Consider the following 14278-nt stretch of genomic DNA (forward strand, 5'->3'; position numbering starts at 1 on the left):
AAAAAAATTCTCAGACATTTTTTGTAGCTTACGATTTCGACCTTAGCTAATGGCAGTCGAATTATAGTAATATATTTACTTTTGTGGACAATGGTGATGCTTGCTTTGATTGTGGCAAAATATGTAGGTCACAGTTGGGGCTGCGTAGCCACGGGAAAGAATGCACTCCTCATTAATCTTTGGACTCGAAGACAAGCCTTATTATTACCTGACAAAACCGCTTTTTATTCCAAAGATAACTTCCACAGTTGACAGCAGTGGGGTCAAGGCCACGAGTTAAACGTGTTAACGTTACACTCGGCATGTACCACTAAAAAACGTTTGAGCAAGCACGTCTTACAAGGCTTATTTTAAAAGGTAAAGTTAGACTAGATCTATATAGATCTATCTACTTTTGGTGTATTTCGTCATTTCTCTGTCTTCTCTATTTAAGACTATTAGTAATATAGATTTAGAGTTATTAGACTAGATCTAGCGGCATATGTGACGTGCTGTTTGTTTAGTAAGTTTAGTTTAGTTACATTTAGATCTAAATATTTATAGTAGAATCTTATTATTCTTATCTACTCTGTGTCAGTGCCGACTGTGGTGCCTTTTAACTTTTGACCTTTGTTGGTAATGTTTGTTTTGGAAATATCAATTTGGTTTAGATTTATAAAGTTTATTGTTTACTTTACATAGTTTACTTCTAGATCTAGAATCTATATAATTATTATTATTATATTATAATATAAAACATCTAGATCTAGTTCTCTAGACTCTAGTCACTCTAGACTACTCTGAGTACTGAGTCTAGAATCTAGAGTCTAGTCTAGATTTACTTTAATTTAGGACATTTTATATGATAATTATTACTAATATTAGATTTGTTATTTTATTTAGATCTACTTACTACTAAGGTTAATAATTTATGCTATTGTCAATGGCGACAATGGTCAATGATTTAAATGTGGTAATCCTGTATATCAGCGTCCCGCGTTCATAAAATGCCGATAATTAGCCAGGATAAAATTTAATTCATTTAATACATGTAATTAGTGTTTTTTAATAAATTTGGATTAAAAAAAAAGAACCTTTACATTTTGAATGACATAAATAAAGTACGTTAGCGACTTTTAATATGATCTGCACGCCGCCATTTTGTTTGTTGGTAAGGTACAGTGGTGTTGCCAACTTGTAGTATTTTAAGGATCTTTTTTTTTTTTTTCACATTTTGTTTACTAATGGCTGTTGCAAGTGTTCTAAAGATAAATAAAGTAATTAAGTATAGAAACTAAGGTAAATTTTTATGATGGATAGATGAGTGGATGGATGTTTGTGGTTGGTTATTAGCTTAGATTGATGGTTGGTTGCATGGTTGTGTTAGGGTGTTTGATGGTTGGATGTTGTTGGTTTGCTGTAGTTGGTTGGATGGATTGTTGTGTTAGGATGTTTGATGGTTGGATGTTATTATTTTGCTGTGGTTTTTTGGTTGGCAGTGGTTGGTTGGTGTTGGTAGGTTGATTGTGGTTGATTGCATGGATAGTTTATTGGTTGATTTGATTGATGGTTGGTTGTGATTTTTTTGTTGGTTGGCAGTGGTTTTTTGGTTGTGGTTGAATGGATAGATGGTTGGCTGGGAGGTTGTGTTAAGGTGTCTGATGGTTGGATGGATGTTGATTTTATGTTTTGGTTGCTTGGATGGATGGTTTAATGGTTGTTAGTGGTTTGTTGTTTTTTGGTTGATTGAAATTGGTTGGATGGTTTGATGGTGTTGCTAGGTTGGTTGTGGTTGGTTTGATGCTATTGGTAGGTTAGTTGGATATTGTTGGTTTGCTGTGGGTGGTTGGTTAGTTATTTTTGGTTGGACGGTTTGATGGGGTTGGTAGGTTGGTTGGTTGTGGTTGGTTGGATGGTTTGATAGTGTGTTTGATGGTGTTCTTACATTTGTTGGTTGGTTGGATATTGTAGGTTTGCTGTGGATGGTTGGTTGGTTGGATGGTTTGATGGTGTTGGTTAGTCAGTTGTGGTTGGTTTGATGATGTAGGTAGATTTGTTGGTTGGATATTGTTGTTTTGCTGTGGATACTTGGTTGATAATGGTTGGTTGGTTATGGTTGGTTGGATGGTTTGATGGTGTTGTTAGGTATGTTGGTTGGTTGTGGTTGGTTGGTTTTGGTAGGTTTGTTGGTCGAATGTATGGTTTGTTGGTTGATTTGATTGATGTTTGGTTGTAGTTTGTTGTTTTGGTTGGTTAGCAGTGGTTGGTTGGTTGTGGTTGGCTGGATGGTTGGATGGTTCTGTTACAGTATTTGATGGTTGGATATTATTTGTTTGCTGTGGATGGTTGGTTGACAGTGGTTGGTTATGGTTTGTTGGATAGTTGTGTTAGGGTGTTTTATGGTTGGATGTTGTTGGTTTGCTGTGGTTGGTTGATTGGATGGTTCAGTTAGGCTGTTTGATGGTTGGATATTGTTGGTTTACTGTGGATGGTTGGTTGGTTTTGGTTGGTTTGATGGTTATGTTAGGGTGTTTGATGTTTGGACGTTGTTGATTTGATGTGGATAGTTGGTTGGTCTTGATTTACGCTAAATCACTAGAATCTAATGAATATAATTAGCACAAATGCACACCATGACCATATATAAGATACATATAGGTACTAAAAATATACATTTTCACCACAGAGAATATTATGAAGGCATCTCTAAAAGAATGTTTCTTATTTAAAAAACATGAAATAGCGACATATTTGAGATGTTTAAAATAAATCTTTGGAAAAAAAAGATAACATTGTTCTCTGTTCTGGCTGGGATGTTGGCAAGATATTTATTATTTCCACAATCAAGTACCAATAATTTATTTGAAAAATGCATAGTTTTGTGTATGTTTTACAATGCATCAAACAGGGCAGGACAAACTGAATTATATAAATGTGTCACTGTATATGTATATATATGTCAATATATATGTGTATATATATCACACATATATCACACATACATATAGATCATACATTCCATCCTTAAAGTCTCCTAAAATCTTGTCATGGTAAAGTTCTACTAACTTTGACATCTCTATATCTTATATTTGTCAATCGCTGTAATTTGATCACAGTATTTTACTATTTTAAGTTTTTTAATTTCTGAAAAAAAAAATTCTGGAAAAAATGAGTAACAGAGCCTAAAGAAAAACGTGAGACATAATAATTATTTATACTGGTGGGGTATGTAATAAATCTGGACATAGATCTAAAACAATCACAGCATAAGAGCATATATATATATATATATATAATATATATATATATATATATATATATGCCTATAAATATATATATTTTTGACATAGATCTAGATCAAAACTCTAAACATTTGAAATAAAAATACAAAAACAAAAATATATATTTAAAATAATTTATCAAATTGTTTTTTTTTTGTTTTTTTTAGATCTTCATAAAATAAAATCGTTTTCTGATTAAAAAAAAAATAGTAGTTAGAAAACTTAGATTTGTAAAAGAAATGTTTATTTGTAGTTGGCAGCTTTCGAAATGACACGCCTCCCCCCGCCAAAAAAAATCTAGCCAAGTTGCTGATCAAGCCTTGACAACAAAGAATGTCGTGAAAATGACGCGGGGCGCTGATCTACAGGATTACCTTAAATGTTATGTTTTTGATTGATGATAATTTAATAATTAAATAATGATTCAAATTATCAATGAATTCATTGTGAATGTAGTTCATGTCATCATCATCAAACTCCATTGGAGTGAGGACTTGAGAGGCTCAAATCCTCTCTTGCAAAAGCCCTGGACAGAAACCCTGCTGTCTTGATTAGTGCATAGATGTTGGCATACAGGTCGAGAATTTTTTGTTTCCCAGACCTGTTGAGACAAAGATCAGCTAGTCTGGGGCAGTCAAACAGAATATGAGGCACAGTTTCCTCTTCTTCCCCGCTGCGGGGGAACAGTTTTTTGGCCATAGCCGTGAGAAATATGAGCCAACAGGACAATGGCCTGTCCTGCACTATGCTATAATAGCTTTTTTTCAGGTCTGGACAGCCTCCACCACGGCCACGGGGAAGTGCGGTCAGGGCATAGTTCATGTAGACTTTGTCATTGTAGATCAAGATCTAGAATGGCAATTTAAGACTAGATTGACTACTAAAATGACTATATAGAATACTAGATCTAGATTCTATGACTAGATCTAGATAATCTAGAATCTAGCTAGATTGCTAGATCTAGAGTTTATCTAGACACATCACTATTATTACTACTGTTAATTATTAATAGATTTAACTAGATCTAATATTATCTTTAGATGTAGACAACTTCTCAGTTACATTGAGTTACAATGTCTTTAATCAAGCAGACTAACACATAGATAGACTATAATTGACTATATTATTCATTGAACTTAAGCACCCATTTACACTATCACACTGAGATTTAATTTTTACATGGTCAAACAGTATTTTAACCCACATTTACCATTTCCACTAATATTTGGACTCCCAATCTATCCTTGCCTTTTGGAAATAAGAGCTAGTTGAGAATACTTAGTATATAATGTAAATTCTTGTTTCTTTTTTTTACTTCTGAGTGAAAGCTATGAGTTGCAAGCCATATTTTATTTTCACAATTGATGGCAATAAGTCATGCACATTCATTTTTGACCTCTCGATTATTATTTTTTCTCAGTGGACCTACATTAAAATCTTGAAGATGTCTGGGGCTGTCAGACAGTGCTTTGTAACGCTGGTGCGTTTAGGAGCCATGAAATATGCTAGGTTGACTGTACATGTAAAAAAACACAGGTAATTTTTGTGTAAGAATTAAGTAGGAAATTAAGCAATGATAAATTAATTATCCATCTCTCATGAGATACAATTCTAGCATTATTAAAATACTAACCTTTTGATTCCAAAATCTGTTTAAGTTAAGCATTAAATAACATAAGTTAAAACTAAAAAGTTTATAAGGTCATATTCTTTTTTGATTGCTTAGACATCCCAATAATTTGCAATGCTAAAAAGTTTTTGTCTAATCTGTTGTTTTTCTTTGTTATTTATTAACACTTGTCCATCAACCAAATTTTGTCGTGTATATTTTTCCATGTATATTTTTTTACAAACTGTCTTTGCAGTTTATCAATTAAATTACTAAGTGTTGGGACACTAAGCTCATTCACAGCCTTCAGTTACGGGGTATGTAATATATATGAGTAAAAATATTTTTTATTATTTAAGTAAGAGAATTGAAATACATAAATTATTTTTTAGTCCAACTTAACTTTTATATTTTAAATCTACAACAGAGCTCATCACCGGACGTGGAGAGTGCCTCTACATGGATGTCAGCTCCTATAACAGATTTGAAACATTTGCAAGAGGTAATTTCTAGAACTTCACCATACTTTATCAGAAAATGTAACACCAGATCAGACTCAGTCTGCATGATGCCAGGAACTCATTTAATAAGCTGCAACTTAGTGTGTTGTTTTTTTTGGTGTCATATGCAATTATTTAACTTGTTTTTTTTTTTTTTTTTTTTAAATGATTTTAAATCTTGAATGCTACTATTAAATGTGACGTCATGTTTTTTTATCATCTAAAAACATTAAAGAAATTGATAGATTTGAAGTATTTATCCATATTTTATGTATTATAAATAAGTTCCCTTTTCATACCTTGAGATCTTTAGTGTAGATTATGTTAAGGTCATCTGTTTCTTTGGCCGATGGTTAACGAGCAGGGTGTCACATGGCCAGCGCAACAACTAATCCCCTTTTCTTTTCCCAACTAACGTTAGGAACCCATTAGAGTTTGGTAAACTCTGGTGCACCTTAAAAATCCTGAAATTCAAAATCCCAGTCTTCACAAAGATTTGAACCCAGGTCCGGAAGCCAAGCTCTTAACCACTAAGCCACCGCCCGCCCCACATGTATTATAAATACTATTTATATTTTTTTCCTTGGTTTTTTTTTTTTTTTTTTGGTGTCATAAATAATAAGCATTCAATACTTTTTTTTGTCTTCAAGAAGCATTCATCTTAAAAACATTATACTTAAGTACATATTAAAATATTTTTTAAATCTGGTTCATTGTTGATATTTTTAAACATAACTTTTATTATATTAACTGAAATTTTGCTTTTTCAGAATACTGGTGATATGCGCTGTAAAATGGAGTCGTTGATCATGAGAATACAAGCTGATGTTTGCCACGCATTGGAGAAAGAGGAGCTGGAGGAAGGAGGAAAGAAATTTCAAGTCGACAGGTGGCTCAGGGAGCAGGTAACTGTTTGTCTTATCTTGTAAGTTTTGTCTGCTTTTTTCCTCCCTCCTTAGAACTTTTTTTGTATTCAGTATTGTACCAGTAGATAGAGAAAAGAGAATAAACCAAATTCTAGGCTAGTTTCTAGGCTGTTGAGTTACTTAGATATACATTTTTTTTTTGTTGGTGTTTCTGTGGATAGGGAGGTGGCGGTGTGACATGTGTGTTGCAAGATGGAACAGTTTTTGAGAAAGCAGGTGTTAATGTTTCTGTTGTCACTGGTTTACTTCCACCTGATGCTGCTATACAGATGAGGGCAAGGTTGGTAACTTAATGCAAATGTATTTTCAAACAGGTCCATTTTAGAATATGTTTTGAACCCTTTACCCTTAATAGCTGGCCTACGAGAGCTCACCATCCACAAATCTGATAAATAGAGCATCTGAGTTGTGGGTGTATTTATCTAAACTGACAGATTTACATTTCTTTTTAATCTTTTAACTATAATCTGAATTATTGTTCAGCAACATTTGCAGTTTTTCTTTCTTTCGTGTTTCATGTAAAAAATCGAACAAGAAAATGTTCATCCATAGATAACAAATACTCCTAAAAGATCTGTAGATTTCATAATGCACATTTGTTAAAAAAATATGTGTATTTGTTTTTTAAAAATTCATTAAATGAATTAGTTTAGATTATACAGCTTTAACATAAAACTACTACTTAGGAGTGAGATTGAAAAAAATAATATATATGCAACTTAATAAGTTCCACATTGCCATGTAAAATGGGTTTAGAATCTTCGTGTGAGTTGAGTTTCAAATTTAATTTTATAGGGGAAAGAAGATGCAAGGAGAGAAGTTGAAGTTTTTTGCTGCTGGAGTTAGTTCTGTCATTCATCCAGTAAGTATTTAGTTCTATCTCTACCCAGTAAGTTGTATATTCTTAGACTTAAATCCTCCCACGTTGTTTGGTGCATCTGCGGCAAGTTGTCTCCAAAAAGATCTGTCACTGGCAATGTCTGTGCCTTTTCCTACCTGGTGTCCACTGCTCTGTGGCCCCCCATGAAAGTGTGGCACCAAGTTATACAAGTACGTCCCTTTACATCCGCTTAACTTGTATTGGCCTCCGTTTCATTGCAACTCTTGGTATGCTTCATTCACTCTGTCATTCACACAGTAAGTGTATCATTCACTCAGTAAATATTTAGTTCTTTCATCCAGGAAGTATTTAGTTCTATCCCTCACTGAATGATTGTGTTTAGTTCTGTCATTCATAAATTACTTTTTGTAAGCGTGAAATAAGCTTTTAAGTAAAAAGTTCTTTTTTTTTTTTACTTATTTGTTCTTATTTTTAGGGTTATGAGGAATTTGTAAGATAAACACCAATGACTAAATTTTTTATTATGCACAAAACACAAATACCTTTTCCATTTACAGCCATTATATTAGTTTTATTTTACTAAGGATGCAGTAGAAAATATGTTTTCTTTTATCAAACTTGATTAATAGTTGCTTAAGACTTTAAAACAAGAAATTTATGAAAATGGAATTTAAAAAATGCACTAGTTTATATAATTACCATCAATTTTAAAATAATTGAATTGCATTGTTTTTCTGTATTGCAGCGTAATCCTCATGTCCCCACAGTTCATTTCAACTACAGATACTTTGAAGTGGAAGATGAGAATGGGGAAAAACAGTGGTGGTTTGGTGGCGGTACTGACTTGACACCTTACTATCTTGATGAAAGTGTAAGTCTTGTGCCAGAATCTTGACAGAAAAGTCCTTTAATTTGTCAATGCTGAAGCTACATCTAATAATTTTCTTTGGCCCTATTGGCAATATTACCCACTGGCTACACACAGTATTTTGCTCCAGGGGCTTCACTTGGAACCAGTGAACACTATTGGAGTTGTAAAGTGAGGGAAAGGATCATTAAGAAGTATAAATATAAATACCATGATTTTATTTGTAGTGCTCTCCCTTTCTTTGAAGTTCAAAAATTTTGTGTATGCATAAAACTTATTTAACTTTCTGGTTATGACAAGAATTTTCAAGTTGTTGAATTAGTTTACATTGGTTTTTTAATTTTATAAAATAATTTAATTGCATCTTTTTTATAGAGGAAATAGTGTTTCACTTCAAAAGGAATGTGGTAGTTGAATTTTTCACTGCCGAACAAGAGATGTCTGGAATAAATCCTGACAGAAACTCATTTTTACTTTAAATTTGTTAACTTTCTTGAATCAATCAAGCTCTTGATATTTTAGTGGAGAAATAAGTTGGTTTGTCAAACCACTAATTATGAACTTGTGTAGTGTATTAGGCATTTTAGGGTCAATGCAGTTTAGTAACCCCCCAAAATTATCTAAAATAAATGGAATGATCTAGTAAAAATAAGACCTTGATCTATATGGCAGATGTTGTAAAGGTCATCTTAAATGTTGTTAATGAAAATTACATTTGTTTGGTCTACTTAATTAAAATTTGTACCAATTTAACTGATGTAGAAAACAAACTATGCACTAGTAATCATGATTTATTCTTTTTTTTTTTTTTTAAGGATGCAGTCAGTTTTCATAAAGCTTTAAAGAAGGCATGTGATCCTCATGGAAAACATCTTTATCCAAAATATAAGAAATGGTGTGATGACTACTTCAATATAACCCACAGAGGTAATCATTGCAGTACACTTTAAGTATCAGGTGTAGTGAATTTAAACTGAACAAAAAAATCTAATTCTTTATTTTTTTATCTTTCTGACCAAGAGATTGTTTGTTGCGAATGTGTCTATATTTGCTTTTTTAATAGCTAATTTATTTTGTCTCTGAAAAATTAGTCAAAGTAAATTAGGAAAGTTTTAGTGGGGTTTTTTTTTGTGCATGTGCAAAAATTTTTTCTTTGAAACATTTCAAATTGTATTGTGCATTATGATATTAAAGTAACTTTTTTGTGCAGTTTAATGTTATCATCAGATTTTACTTTTTTCTTATGTTATTATAATATGTGAATCTGTATGTTATCATCGGTATATTTAGTTTTTTTTTTTTTAAAAAACATTCTATTTGACGCTTTGTTGTACAGGAGAGCGCCGAGGTGTTGGTGGTATATTTTTTGATGATGTTGATGAGCCCACACCAGAGAAATGCTTTGAGTTTGTTAAAGTGAGTCCAAGTTTTAAAATAATTTCTCTTATTAGCTTGTAAGCTCTTTTGGGGTGGACACAGATCTTGAAAATGGCTCTAACACTTTTCCTAAATATTTGACAGTTTATGTATATCTTTGGAAAATTACTAATTACTAATTGGCCACAAAGGAAAAACTGTTTTGACCATTATAATTTTAAAAAAATTTAATCATTTTCAAATTAAATTTGGTCTGGAGATCTATGTCTTGAACACATAGGTGGAAATTTAACATATATTCAGTGAAGATTTTAATAAATGTTAAGGAACATTTTGTGCACCCCCTTATGTAGAAATCATTCACTGAACCAAACTAGAATCTTCTATACCATATCTCTAACTAGACACAGTATTCTAATCTAGACAATATGTTTTTATGTTTCTAAGTCTGAAACTATATCATTCATTAGTTATTAAGAGCAAAGTTATCACTCTTACTAAAGAATCAACCTAATATTGAAAGAATGGTTTTTAAAAAACTTTTATTTTGTTGTTTTACTAGGCTAGGTCAAGTGGCTAATTAGGTTTTATAGTCAATTAGAAAAGAATTAGTGATGCATGAATAAGTAAATCAGTGAGGGAGCTTTGGCATGTAGAAATATATAATATATATGTATAAATAAATATCTATGTCCTTAAAGTTAAAGTAAAATATGACAACATATATAAATAAAAACATTAATTAAGAAATAGATGACATTCTTTGATTTTATTTCACTTCACTTTTAGTTCATGTGTATGGTTGCATTAAAATTTAAAAAAGTGTTCTTAGAATGAGGTTTTTCCACAAGTCATATAAATTGTGTTTCCTTGACAGAGCTGTGGTGATTCTGTTGTTCCATCCTATGTCCCAATAGTGCAGAAAAATAAGAAGAAATCATACACCTATGATGAAAGGTTTGTATTTGTGTGATGTAAAGAAAACACCTTAATTTTGTATTGTTTCGTTAATTCTCTGGTGTTGGTAATCCTTCTTAAAAGTTTTGAAGACTAATAGAAAAGTGTGATTCAGTTAAAATAGTTGTAATTTTAACACTAATAATAAGCGCTCAGTTTCTTAGTATTTACATCCCTATATTTTTTTTTAAAGATTTGTTTTATTCATATACACTTGTTATTACTTCAAGAGATGAGGGTCTTTATGTCAGGTGATGTATTGAGCTCAACTCAATAGTTAACAAGGGTGTTCCAGAACTTGGAAAATGAGCAAAGAGGAGTTTGTAACCCTAAAAAATTTGAAGAACAAGATAAAATATCAATTACAGCCAAACATGAGATTCAGTAGTCTTTGCTGGCCCTTACCTGAAGCTGGAAAAGATTGTTATATACTATAGTTTTATTTGAAAAGATTGTTATATACTATAGTTTTATTTGAAAAGATTGTTATATACTATAGTTTTATTTTATTTCATTGAATAGTTTGTTCTTGTGACCAAGAAGTCTGCTTATGTTTGTTCCAGGCAGTGGCAACTTTTGCGACGAGGTAGATATGTGGAGTTTAATTTGATCTATGACAGGGGAACCAAGTTTGGTCTGTACACACCGGGAGCCAGATATGAAAGTATTCTGATGTCACTTCCTCTTACTGCTGTAAGTGCCTAGTGGTTTTAATTTATTACAGAAAAGATACTCTACAAATATTCCTTTTCTTCCTTTCTTTTCTGTCCCTCCCAAATCTTCCTATCATTTCTCATTATTTTATAGACATAAACAGTTATTTATTTAAGTAAATGAATTTTGGTTGGCACTCTGGTTAGAGAATTGGGTAGACGTTTGATACAATATTTAGGGCCTTTAGTCGCTTAAGTCAAATTAGGGTGCAGCTGCCACTAATAAAACTTCATAAGAAAAAAGTTCCCATAACCTGTACCTGTTTAAATTTAACCATAGATTTTTTAAATGTTATGTATAGATTTTTCACTATGGTTGATGGCTATTATATCTGTAAGTTTGGAAATAAAAATTATTTAGCGGTACAGAAAAAAAATCCATTTTATCGTATGAAAGAACTTGTTTACACATAGATTATTAAGATAAAAAAAATATTAAGAATTAAATGGAGTCATAAATAAACACTTCCCTTTTTTTAATGAATCAACTATCAGATTAGCTACACTGTATTGTGTAGAGGGATAGGGGAGACATTAGGAAAGTATGGAGTAGTCTAAAGATTTCAACTAATAGTTGATAGTTAATAGTTGATGCTCTTAACAAATGATCTTATTTTTTTAGAAAACTATACTGAGGGGTTTGAACTGTGCTCCTTGATGGTTGATGTCACTTAGCCACACATCCATTAATAATTCTGTCAAAATATAGTGACCTTAGACTGTCTAAATATAGTGACCATAGCTAGTCGGAGCAATCAACATATTGAATTAAAATGCATCAATGATTCTATTTGCTAGTTAGTAGTTGGTAAAAATCATTTAAATCATCTACTGGTTAAGTCACACTTATGGTACTCTTATTTCTCCTATCTAAAAGTACATTTTTAAAGCATATTTATTTTATTCTGTTTCAGAAATGGGAATACATGCATTCTCCAGAACCTGGATCCAGAGAAGCTAAATTGGTTGAAGTCTTGAAACACCCTAAAGACTGGATTTAAATTTCTTCTAGTAAATGTGTGAAATCTGCTTTTTTCCCCCCTCACCTTATCATCTGCATTAATTTGAACATTCTATTGTACATAAAAAAGACGACTTTAAGATTTAAAATATATTTATGTAGATGTACTAGCTTTAAGCTTTGTGTTGTTGATTTTTAGAAACTAATCTACTTCATTATCAGTTTAGCATCAAGTGTTAAACGAATCTTAGCTGTGACATTTGAATCTCACTGACATACTCAATCAATCTATCCCATCATTCATCTGTCCACACTATTTCAACCAAGATCTTGAAACATAAGACTGCCAGTAAAAAAAAAAACAAAAACAGATCACCATGTTGAGTCGTTAAATTTTTGTTGTATTGCAAAAACTATTTACAAAATCAAATCCCATGCTGAACACATGTACCCAGTGGTATGTGATGTGAGGTTGTCTAGTCATAGTGCTGTTGACTCTGTCTATATGTCTAGGTTAGTGACATATTTTTGATCTCTTGGATTAACCAAATGTCTAATATATTTATTCTTGTTTAAATCAAATAATTCCACTATAAATCTTGGTATTGCTGTACCTTGGATGACATTTTGTGACTATTTTTTTTTTTTACTTATTTTAAATATATTCTATTTAGACTTTGTTGTTGTTGACATTTATTCCTATGTACCGATGTTGACCTTGATATTTTTATGCATGCTTTTTTTTTTTTGCACGTTTTATTTATTACTCAGTAGATGATGATGTTTAATGACCTTTTGCTTTTAGTGGTGAATGTTGATTTTAATATTTAAATCATGGCCATATCCAGAGAGTTTATAGACTAAAGCCATAAGAAAAATTAGTCAGCCAGTTTTATCAGGAAGCAGTCACACTATTTATGATGTTCAAATACCAGTATATAGTGTGTTTACAGTCTGGTATGAACTGTTGAGAAGTAGCTCTCTTCATGCTAATCTGCTGGTGCACACTTAATGCCTATCACAATAGTTAAGTTAATTTAGGGCAGTTACAGATGTTCAAGGCCCTATGTCAATCTTTTTATTAGATCTAATTAAGGGCTGCTACAAATGTTCAAGGCCCTGTGTCAATCTTTTTATTAGATCTAATTAAGGGCTGTAACGGATCTTCAAGGCCCTGTGTCAATTTTTTTATTAGATATAAACAAGTTGCAATAAAAAAAAAAATTGGAATTGAGATATGCATTTTTTAAAATAATAAACCTCTGCCTTAGTTATGTATGTTTTGTTATGGTGTTGTATTATTTAATCTTTGGAATCAAAGACATTGCCATGATTATTATGTGATATGAGAGAATTGTACTGTTTCCTGGTGTATGTTATGTATTACATTGTCCTGCCTTGTGTGCCTTATTGCATGAATCAAATGTTGCTCTTGTTGCTGACTCTTGTATTTCATACCTATTATAATGTTGTTCATACTTGTATGAATAGTCATTAGTTCCTAAAACCATGAAATGAATCATCAAATAAAATAGACCAAAAGAAATGTTTCTTTGTTAATACTTTAATGCAAGGTGATTTTTTTTTATTGGTGAATACATAATGGTATGTAGCTTTTATTTTTAGATCTTATCTGATCTTGCAGATCTGCTTAGTAGTAACAAAGGCTTTAACACAACTGTAGAATGTTCCTTATTTAAATCTTACTTAATTGTTCACTATGGCATAGCGCACTGACCTAAGTAACTCTTTGTTGAGCTTGTCTGAACAACGAGGTGTCACCAATCGTGCAGCTATAATTTATAGTTTTTGTTGAATTAAAAAAAAGTACAGTATACAGAGATGTATGTGGGCCATCAATCTGCCCATGTTGCCAGGTGGACAGTATACAGAGATGTATGTAGGCCATCAATCTGCCCATGTTGCCAGGTGGACAGTATACAGAGATGTATGTGGGCCATCAATCTGCCCAGGTGGACAGTATACAGAGATGTATGTGGGTCATCAATCTGCCCATGTTGCCAGTATACAGAGATGTATGTGGGCCATCAATCTGCTCATGTTGCCAGGTGGACAGTATACAGAGATGTATGTGGGCCATCAATCTGCCCATGTTGCCAGTATACAGAGATGTATGTGGGCCATCAATCTGCCCATGTTGCCAGTATACAGAGATGTATGTGGGCCATCAATCTGCCCATGTTGCCAGTATACAGAGATGTATGTGGGCCATCAATCTGCCCATGTTGCCAGTATACAGAGATGT

General features: G+C 32.3%; 1 protein-coding gene across 3 annotated transcripts; it reads left to right on the forward strand.

The window, feature by feature from the left end:
• The first annotated feature begins 198 nt into the window (after positions 1-198).
• Positions 199-13558, forward strand: LOC106071568 (oxygen-dependent coproporphyrinogen-III oxidase-like). 3 transcript variants are annotated; one of them, XM_056033024.1, is made up of 13 exons: positions 199-357; positions 4681-4796; positions 5126-5186; positions 5297-5371; positions 6140-6274; positions 6457-6575; positions 7091-7157; positions 7882-8007; positions 8820-8931; positions 9341-9420; positions 10259-10338; positions 10902-11031; positions 11966-13558. In XM_056033024.1, exons 2-13 carry the CDS (start codon positions 4705-4707, stop codon positions 12050-12052), a joined length of 1164 nt encoding a protein of 387 aa, XP_055888999.1. In that variant the 5' UTR covers positions 199-357; positions 4681-4704; the 3' UTR covers positions 12053-13558. The 3 variants fall into 3 exon arrangements, with proteins under 3 accessions (XP_055888999.1, XP_055889000.1, XP_055889001.1); XM_056033025.1 differs by lacking the exon at positions 199-357 and adding an exon at positions 376-502; XM_056033026.1 differs by lacking the exon at positions 199-357 and adding an exon at positions 570-588.
• The last annotated feature ends 720 nt before the right edge of the window (positions 13559-14278 follow it).

Source organism: Biomphalaria glabrata, chromosome 6, assembly GCF_947242115.1.
Source record: "Biomphalaria glabrata chromosome 6, xgBioGlab47.1, whole genome shotgun sequence".
NCBI classification, from domain to species: Eukaryota; Metazoa; Mollusca; class Gastropoda; family Planorbidae; genus Biomphalaria; species Biomphalaria glabrata.

What these genes read in the sequence shown, in the direction of transcription:
- LOC106071568 (XM_056033024.1), top strand. Translation starts at nt 4,705, where the DNA reads ATGTCTGGGGCTGTCAGACAGTGCTTTGTAACGCTGGTGCGTTTAGGA. An exon ending in ATTTGAAACATTTGCAAGAG is followed by an intron (nt 5,372 to 6,139) that starts GTAATTTCTAGA and finishes TTGCTTTTTCAG; the next exon opens with AATACTGGTGATATGCGCTG. An exon ending in CTTCAATATAACCCACAGAG is followed by an intron (nt 8,932 to 9,340) that starts GTAATCATTGCA and finishes TTTGTTGTACAG; the next exon opens with GAGAGCGCCGAGGTGTTGGT.